The 9,475-nt window shown below is 41.6% G+C and overlaps 1 protein-coding gene and 1 long non-coding RNA gene across 3 annotated transcripts; one reads left to right on the forward strand and one right to left on the reverse strand.

The window, feature by feature from the left end:
- Window positions 1-849: 849 nt before the first annotated feature.
- On the reverse strand, window positions 850-1,718 carry LOC115768245. The gene is made up of 3 exons (XR_004018499.1): window positions 1,540-1,718; window positions 1,167-1,467; window positions 850-1,019 (listed from the first exon to the last, which is right to left on the reverse strand). It is a non-coding gene; the product is annotated as an uncharacterized LOC115768245 (long non-coding RNA).
- Window positions 1,719-2,981: 1,263 nt separating this feature from the next.
- Window positions 2,982-8,489, forward strand: LOC115768242. Of its 2 annotated transcripts, none has more exons than XM_030712768.1 (2): window positions 2,982-4,451; window positions 8,313-8,489. In XM_030712768.1, the coding sequence occupies exons 1-2, from the start codon at window positions 3,492-3,494 to the stop codon at window positions 8,394-8,396; spliced, it is 1,044 nt and encodes a 347-aa protein (XP_030568628.1). In that variant the 5' UTR covers window positions 2,982-3,491; the 3' UTR covers window positions 8,397-8,489. The 2 variants fall into 2 exon arrangements, with proteins under 2 accessions (XP_030568628.1, XP_030568629.1); XM_030712769.1 differs by having other exon boundaries at window positions 2,982-4,439.
- The last annotated feature ends 986 nt before the right edge of the window (window positions 8,490-9,475 follow it).

Consider the following 9,475-nt stretch of genomic DNA (forward strand, 5'->3'; position numbering starts at 1 on the left):
CAACAATAGCAATAACAATAATGTGAGAGTAGCCCAAAATACTTCGGGAAACTCCCAACAGCCCTTAGGTACACAGCAATAGATAGTAAAAAGGTTCATTCGATTAATCTTAGTGTAAATATATTAGTAACATTTACGAATGTAGCTACAGGCAAGAAACTATTATTATTGATAGACACTGGTACAGATATATCTTTGATTAAGGAAAATTCCGACACTTTCAATGATATAAACACTAACAATAAAGTTAATATTCAGTGAATCTCTCAAGCATTGATTCAATCCAAAGGACTAACATCTTTAGAAATACAAGCAACTAAATATATAATTCCACACAACTCCCATATTGTCGACTCAACTTTTTCTGTACCGTGTGATAAAATTTTAGGCATAGATTTTATTAAAAAATATAATTGTCAATTAGATTTTACACCTTCAAAAGATCTGCTCATAATAAGACCAGATAATCTAAATTATCCCATCTATGTTCCCATAACTTACAGCTCCGGTAATAATACAATAGTGTTACCGGCCAGATCCGAAGTTGTCCGGAAAATCGAGCTAACTTCAAATGAAGATAGCATCCTAATTCCGAACCAGGAAATTCAACCTGGTATATATGCAGCAAACACAGTCGTAACGCTGCAAATGCATTTGTCCGTTTACTAAATACAACTAGTACCGATCAAATGGTTAATATAAATAAGTTGAATTATGAACCATTAGAAAATTATGATATATCCGAAATAAATAATAAAACCAGAACGAACAATCTTATGTCAAAGTTAACTAAAAATTTTCCAAAACTATTTAATAAACAATTAAAAGAACTTTGTTGTCAATATACAGACATATTCGGACTTGAAACCGAACCAATTACAACAAATAATTTTTATAAGCAGAAACTAAGATTAAAAGATGATGAACCTGTATATATAAAAAATTATAGAAATCCTCATAAACTAATTAAAGATGGAATAGTTGAACCATCAGCCTCAGAATACAACAGTCCACTGTTACTAGTACCAAAGAAATCCATAGATAATGAAAAGAAAAAATGGCGATTAGTAATTGACTATCGTCAAATTAATAAAAAATTGCTATCCGATAAATTTCCACTTCCTAGGATCGATGATATATTAGATCATCTAGGAAGAGCAACATACTTTTCTTGCCTTGACTTAATGTCAGGATTCCATCAAATTGAGCTAGACAAAAACTCTAGAGATATAACATCCTTTTCAACGAGCAATGGCTCTTATCGCTTCACGCGATTGCCATTTGGTTTGAAAATAGCCGCAAATTCATTCCAAAGAATGATGACAATTGCATTCTCTGGTCTTGAACCATCACAAGCATTCCTTTATATGGATGACTTCATAGTAATCCGTTGTTCCGAAAAACACATGCTTAACAATTTAATTAGTGTTTTTGACATGTGTTTCCTACACAACTTGAAGCTACATCCTGAAAAATGTTCATTTTTCATGCATGAAGTCACATTTTTGGGACACAAATGCACAGATAAGGGAATCTTACCAGATGACAAAAAGTTTGATGTCATATTAAATTATCCAGTTCCACATGACTCGGATAGCGCTAGACGATTTATAGCATTTTGTAATTACTACAGATGATTCATCAAAAATTTCGCCGATTATTCTAGGCATATAACAAGATTAAATAAAAAGAATGTTCCATTTGAATGGACTGATGATTGTCAAAATGCATTTGAATATCTTAAAGTTCAATTAAATAAGCCTACTCTGTTACAATATCCAGATTTTACAAAAGAATTTTGTATAATCACAGATGATAGTAGTAGCTTCCAGTAGCTTACGCATCGAGAGCATTTACCAAAGGAGAAAGTAACAAGAGTACGACGGAACAAGAATTAACAGCAATTTATTGGTCAATCACCAAATTTAGACCCTATATCTACGGAACTCATTTCATAGTAAAAACAGACCATAGACCACTAACATTTTGTTTTCAATGACAAACCCCAGTTCTAAATTAACGCGTATGAGACTTGAATTAGAGGAGTATAATTTTACAGTAAAGTACCTAAGAGATAACGATAATTTTGTAGCCGATGCATTGTCACGGATAACAATATCTGAACTAAAAGAAATACAAAATAAAATCCTGAAAGTCTCTACCAGGTATCAAAGTAGACAAAAATTCTGCGCAGAAAACAATAAAGTAGAGATGCCAAGGCAATCTACTGAAACAGCTTCTCAGCCCAACGTATACGAAGTCATTAATAATGATGAAGTACGTAAAGTAGTGACCTTGCATATAAAAGATATGCTATGTTTCTTTAAACATGGTAAGAAAATTATAGCAAAAATTGATATTGGAGTTTTATATACTAATAATGGATATATTGACTTAGGACAACTATTTCCAAGGCTCGAAAAGAAGCCGGTATATTAAAAATCAGCCAATTGAAAATGGCACCGTGGGAAAATATCTTTGAAAAAGTTTCAATAGATATTTTTAAAATTATGGGCAATAAAATATTGAACACATTGAGAGTAGCGCTACTCGTCCCGGTGACCACATTAACAAATTTTAAAGAGAAAGAAGCTATATTGTCTACATTACATGATGATCCAGTACAAGGAGGTCACACAGGCATTGCAAAAACCTTGGCCAAGGTCAAAACACATTATTACTAGTGTTCGCAGCAGAACGCCCTCTGAATAATATTATATCTGAATTACAATATATCTTTACTTCTCAAATCACGATATTGAAGTCACATACTATTATTTTTAAACCACCATAAAATACCATTGTAAATTGCTCACCACTAATCTATCGATAGTTATTGTTGAAAGTTCGAGAAGTAAATCACGCATTACAAGCAGTCTAAAGGCTCCTTTGATTTTTATTAAAATTTATAAAACATAAAAGGGGCCGAAGTGGGGTGCAAACTAGCATCTCCTCAAAACATTGGTGACCCCGACGTGATTTTTATTTCTTGCTTCTCGTCTTGCCGCAAATCTCACTTTCGTTGTTCATCGCTCTTTTGCTGCTGCAGCATAGGCACTAAACTCAAGTACAGACATATGTACATATGTATGTACATACATATTTCGCACACCGGCTCGAGTGCGCGCTTCTCTCTAACGATCTTATCGCGTTATTTAGCAGATCGGCTATTATAACCAAGCTGTTTGGTGCATATCAGTGCCAAGCACAACCCTTTGCTTAGAAAAGAAGCCCGTGAGCAGATACCTACATACTTACATATATACATATGAATGTGAATGCAAGTGCCGCTACAATTGATCTCGATACATACACATACACAAGCCGCTGCACACATAAAACGGTAATCGCATTCTCGCATTGCTCACTCTGTGACATTCGCAGTGGTCAAGGGCAAAGCTCTTCTCCATAAGTGGACTTTGGTGACAGGCCGGAGTACAGTGAGCACTCAACAAAACGTACCAACCGAACATAACCTCGCCAACAACAGAATGGCAAATTCGACAAGTGAAAAAGACTTTTGCAAAGCCAAATGCGCTTCTGTTCAACGCCAACTATTAGCAATGAACGAATTCTTCAGCGCTGGTGAGATGATCAGCTTTGACGAGGCCGATCTGATGGTGCGTATAGAATCGGCGGAGAGCTTGAAGGCCGAGTTTGATATCAGCCAGTCAAGGCTAGAAAAATTAGATTTGCTCGAGCTTTCAACGGACGCTCGCTCAGACTTCGAGAAGGTTTACTGGAAGATCAAATCCACTCTCGCTCGTCAAATGGACATAGTCACTAAGGCACGTATGACTGACGCTAATTCAACAACTATCCCACGCTTTGCTGAAAGTACGCACACATTTGCTCACTCGTTCAACCGTAAGTCTCGCCTACCGGAATTGCAGCTGCCCAGGTTCAGCGGCTCCTACGAGGATTGGCCGGATTTCTACGCCATGTACAAGACTGTCATTGGCAGCAATGAGGACCTGAGTAAGATTGAGAAATTACAACATTTACGTGCGTGCTTGGATGGTGCTGCTCTCAACACAATCAAATCGTTAGAGCCTGTCGACGTGAATTACGACAAGGCGTTGGAGTTACTCATAAAGCGTTTTGATAATAAGTTGCTACATTTTCAGGGCCACGTGCGGGCTATAGTCGGCCTGCCAGGCGTTGAAAAGGGATCAGCAGAGGCGTTGCGTGAGTTGAGTGACAAAATTAACTCTCATCTTCGGGCGCTTAGCACCATGTCAACAACTGAGGAGCTGGCTGACGGATTACTCATACACACAATATCGCACAAGCTCGATCACCACACCCAGGAAAAGTGGCAGGAAGCGCTTGCAACGGATAAGCTACCCAGGTGGACGGATATGTCGGCGTTCTTAGAGAAGAGATGCCGCATGATGGAAAACTTGAAAGGCGCTACGGCACCTACGCCTAGCCACCAGGTTACCAGAAATGTACAAAAATTGAATCGTAACACATTCATTGCATCCTCATCTAACAATTACCAGCAAAATTGTAATTTTTGCGACTCAAAAGAGCATTTTCTTGTTAAATGCCCGTTATTTTTTAATCTGTCCCCAAGTTTGCGCCACAAGGAGGCCAAGCGATTGCATCTTTGCCTAAACTGCTTGCGCAAAGGCCATGGCTTGCAGCAATGTCGCTAAGGTCACTGCAGGCATTGTCAACAAAAACATCATTCGTTGCTGCACATGAGCCCCATCACAACTCAATCATCTGCCCTGTGTACACCAAGCTTGCAGGCTGCAGCCACGATCCAGCCTCACGCATCGTCTTCAAGCAATCCACCATCTTCAACTCTCGTCAGCACTGCTCTTGAATTCGCACCTGAAGCCACGAATGCCCAGCCTGTAGACTATGTGGTGCTTCCAACCGCCATCTTATATGCCAAGAGCCACTCAGGTTTATTCATACCCTGTCGTGCATTACTGGATTCTGGATCTCAACTCAACTTTATCACTGCTCGTCTAGTAAAGCAGCTCCAACTCAAAACTCATCATGCTGCCGTATCAATATCTGGTATAGGCGAATCAACCCTATCTTCTAACATGTCCACTGACATATCAGCGCAGTCACGTGATAGGAGCTTCAGCACATCATTTTCAGCAGTCGTTACTCGCACTATAACGGATTATCAGCCCCACTTTGGGTTAGACATCTCTGGGTGGAATATCCCCAAAAACATCTCGCTCGCGGATCCAACGTTTTTCAAATCTCAAAGAATAGATTTATTACTTGGTGCCGGACTATTTTTCGATCTCATTTGCATCGGCCAAATTCGAATGGCGGATAACCTACCAACGCTCCAAAAGACCAAGCTCGGATGGATTGCGTCTGGCGGACTCTCTCGCGTACACAACAAACACACATCCCTTTCAGCCCTTTACAAGGAACCTAATCCATGGGAGGATCCACTGTCGGATATTGTAAAACGATTCTGGGAAGTCGACAATTGCTGCGGTACAACCCCTGCGCTCTCTGATGAAGACGCACTATGTGAGCAGTTATTTCTCCAAGGCTACACGCGACTAAAGTCAGGGCAGTATTCAGTTAGGCTTCCAGCAAAGCTCAGCTTCGACACGCTAGGAGACTCATATCAACGTGCTCTACGACGTTTCAAGTCGCTCGAAAACAAATTGGACAAAAATCACCAGCTGAAGGAGAGCTACTCTGCATTCATGCGCGAATACATCGACTTGGGCCACATGTCTTTGGCTTCCAAGCAGCAGCTTGTCCCACAATTCTATTTACCCCACCACTGCGTAGAAAAGCCAGATAGCTCAACCACCAAATTGCGCGTCGTTTTTGATGGATCAGCCAAATCCACGTCAGGCGCATCTCTGAATGATCTTTTGCATACAGGCCCAGCAATTCAACCCAAATTATTCAACATTCTAATTCAGTTTCGTTTTTTAAAGGTTGCCATGTGCGGTGACATCTGTAAGATGTACCGCTGTGTACGAATAACGCATCCAGATCAATTTCTGCAATGCATCTTATGACGTGATCACAAAAATGAAAGCATAAGGACGTATACCCTGGATACAGTAACGTATGGAACCAAACCCGCTGCGTTTCTAGCAATTCGAGCGATGCAGCAGCTGGCCCACGACGAAGAGCCTACCTTTCCACTAGCTGCAAAGACAGTTTGTCGCGACTTCTACGTAGACGATTTAGTTTCTGGAGGGGACTCTATACAAGAAGCCATTCAGATCCGACAGCAAGTAAAACTGCTACTGGCTAAAGGTCACTTTCCAATCAGAAAGTTTGCTCAAACGAGCCTGATGCATTAAAAGGAGAAAGCGAATCCGATTGTGAGAAGCTAATGGAGTTCAAGGATGGCACCAACATTGCAAAGACGCTTGGTTTAGCTTGGAGCCCTAGCTCGGATAGCCTGCTTTTCAACTTTGCGGAGATCGTACCCGAAGGACCAGTCACAAAGCGGAGCATATTATCAATGATAGCGAGATTTTACGATCCGCTCGGATTGATCGCTCCCATCGTTACCAGGTTAAAGGTATTTCTCCAAGCACTGTGGAAGGAAAGGGTCAATTGGGACGAATGCCTGTCGCAGTCGCTACACTTCGAATGGATCAAACTCATATCGCAACTCTCATTTGTCAGCAGCTTGAAATTCTCCCGTTTTGTATTGATGCCGCTAGCTACGTATGAGCTGCATGGATTTTGCGACGCCAGCACAGCCGCTTATGGTGCTTGCGTATTTGTCAGATCCGAAATGCAAGGGGTATTTTCATCACATTTGCTATGCTCTAAATCAAGGGTCGCCCCATTAAAGACGCTGACAATCCCAAAGCTTGAGCTGGCAGCTGCACTTTTATTATCAGAGCTCATAGGAAACATTGCCAAGTGCATTCAGTTCGAATGCAGATATCATTGCTGGACCGACTCAACAGTAGCGCTTGCATGGATTCGTGAATCACCTTCAAAGTTTAACGTCTTTGTATCCAACAGGGTATCACAAATACAGGAGCGGACCAAGGGCATGACCTGGCATCATGTACCCTCTCAGCTGAACCCTGCGGACATTTTATCACGTGGATGCACACCTTTGGAACTTTTAGACTCACAGCTATGGCATAATGGACCCCCATTTATACAGGCCGCTAGCTCGACTTGGCCTCAAAACGTCGCCTATCCCTTTGAGCTTCCAGAACGACGCCAGAAAGTGCTGGTAGTATCAACGAAGACGGACCTATCGGCATCTTGTAAATTCAACAACACATTTGCCAAGTTACAGCGCACTTTCGCATACGTGTATCGATTTATTGCGCTAAAAAGATCTGATTCGACGAGTTCAAAAGGTCCACTCACTCCAGATGATATCAAGTGCGGAACGCATTTACTTATAAAAAACATTCAACTTACGCACTTCGCCGAAGAGTACAAAGCACTCAGCTTAAAAGGGCCGCTTCCAACAAGAAGCAAACTTCGTTCATTGTGCCCACTGTTGGACGCTGAGGGACTCTTGCGCATCGGCGGGCGCCTTCAGAACTCAAACTTGGAATATGAAGCAAAGCATCCGTTATTGTTGCCTAAACGCCACCCAGTCACCGCAGCTATGATCACATATTATCATTTGGAATTTCTTCATGCTGGTCCGCAATTCCTTCTAGCAACACTCCGCCAGCGATACTGGCCCATCGGAGGTCTCAAGGCTGTCTCAAATATCATCAACAGGTGCGTGCGCTGCTTTCGAATGCGACCTAAACTTCTGGAGCAAGTCATGGCCCCGCTACCAGCTGAGCGTGTGCAGCCAAGTCCGACGTTTCACGTAACTGGCATCGACTTTTGCGGTCCTTTCTACGTCAAATCAGAGGTCAGGAATCGCTCACCAACGAAATGCTACATCTCAATTTTTATATGCTTTGCAACGAAAGCAACGCATTTAGAGTTGGTAGAGGACCTGTCCACGTCATCGTTTATCGCTGCCTTGAAGAGATTCATCAGCCTTCGAGGGAAACCGCATACAATATGGACAGACAACGCCACAAATTTCGTGGGTGCTCGAAATGAGCTGAAGGAACTGCGCGACCTGTTTATAAGCGATCCCCAGCGCAATGAGATTGTTTGCAACTGCCTAGCTCTGGGAATCAACTGGAAATTCATTCCGCCCCGTTCGCCACATTTTGGAGGATTGTGGGAGGCCGCTGTCAAGTCAGCAAAATATCATTTTTACCGCGTCGTTGGAAATTCTCTTCTCTCATTCCACGAATTCCGAACTCTCATCTGTCAAATATCCGCAATGCTTAACTCAAGACCGCTTTGCTCTATTACAGAAAACCCGAATGACTTGGAGATACTCACGCCTGGGCACTTCATCTGGGGCAAAGCCAATGCCACTATCGACGAGCCAGACATAACTCACCTAAGCATAGGTCGCCTCAGCCGTTGGCAGCGAATATGTCACATGCAGCAATCATTCTGGAAGAAATGGAGTACATCGTATTTGTCGTTGCTCCAAGAGCGCGGGAAATGGCGATCGTCCAAGCAAAATCTTCAGGCCGGCAGCATCGTGCTGCTCAAGGAGGACAATGCACCACCACTCAGGTGGCCGCTTGGTCGAGTCGACAGCGTCATCACGGGTGACGACGGCATTGTGAGAGTAGCAGTCATTCGTACACAAAATGGTCTGGTCAAGAGAGCCATTGCCAAAATCGCCGTTCTGCCAATCGAGACCACATCGGTTGAAAGCTTGTATCTTCCAACGGGGGGAGCATGTTCGCAGCAGAACGCCCTCTGAATAATATTATATCTGAATTACAATATATCTTTACTTCTCAAATCACGATATTGAAGTCACATACTATTATTTTTAAACCACCATAAAATACCATTGTAAATTGCTCACCACTAATCTATCGATAGTTATTGTTGAAAGTTCGAGAAGTAAATCACGCATTACAAGCAGTCTAAAGGCTCCTTTGATTTTTATTAAAATTTATAAAACATAAAAGGGGCCGAAGTGGGGTGCAAACTAGCATCTCCTCAAAACAACTAGAAAAGTATGACTCGTGATATAACATAGTACATCCAGAAATGTCAAAAAGCAAAAACAACAACAAATATTAAGACCCCTTTAACAATTACTGAAACCCCGATTAAGGCTTTTGACAGAGTGATAGTGGATACAATTGGTCCACTACCAAAGTCAGAAAAAGGCAATGAATATGCCGTCACGCTCAAATGTGACTTGACTAAATATTTAGTTGCTATACCTGTCGCAAATAAAAGCGCAGCAACAGTAGCAACAGCAATATTTGAATCTTTTATTCTCAAGTACGGTCCAATGAAGACGTTCATTTCGGAAATGGGAACGGAATATAAGAATTCAATTATAAATGATTTGTGCAAATATTTAAAAATAAAGAATATAACATCAACTGCACATCATCATCAAACTGTTGGAACAATAGAAAGAAGCCACAGAACATTTAACGAA

This window comes from Drosophila novamexicana, unplaced genomic scaffold (genome assembly GCF_003285875.2).
Source record: "Drosophila novamexicana strain 15010-1031.04,08,12 unplaced genomic scaffold, DnovRS2.1 tig00001720-arrow-arrow-pilon, whole genome shotgun sequence".
NCBI lineage: Eukaryota > Metazoa > Arthropoda > Insecta > Diptera > Drosophilidae > Drosophila > Drosophila novamexicana.

Coding starts and splice junctions, on each gene's coding strand:
- LOC115768242 (XM_030712768.1), top strand. CDS start 3,492: ATGGCAAATTCGACAAGTGAAAAAGACTTTTGCAAAGCCAAATGCGCT. Junction 4,452..8,312: donor GCCACCAGGTTACCAGAAAT/GTACAAAAATTG, acceptor GCTCTATTACAG/AAAACCCGAATGACTTGGAG.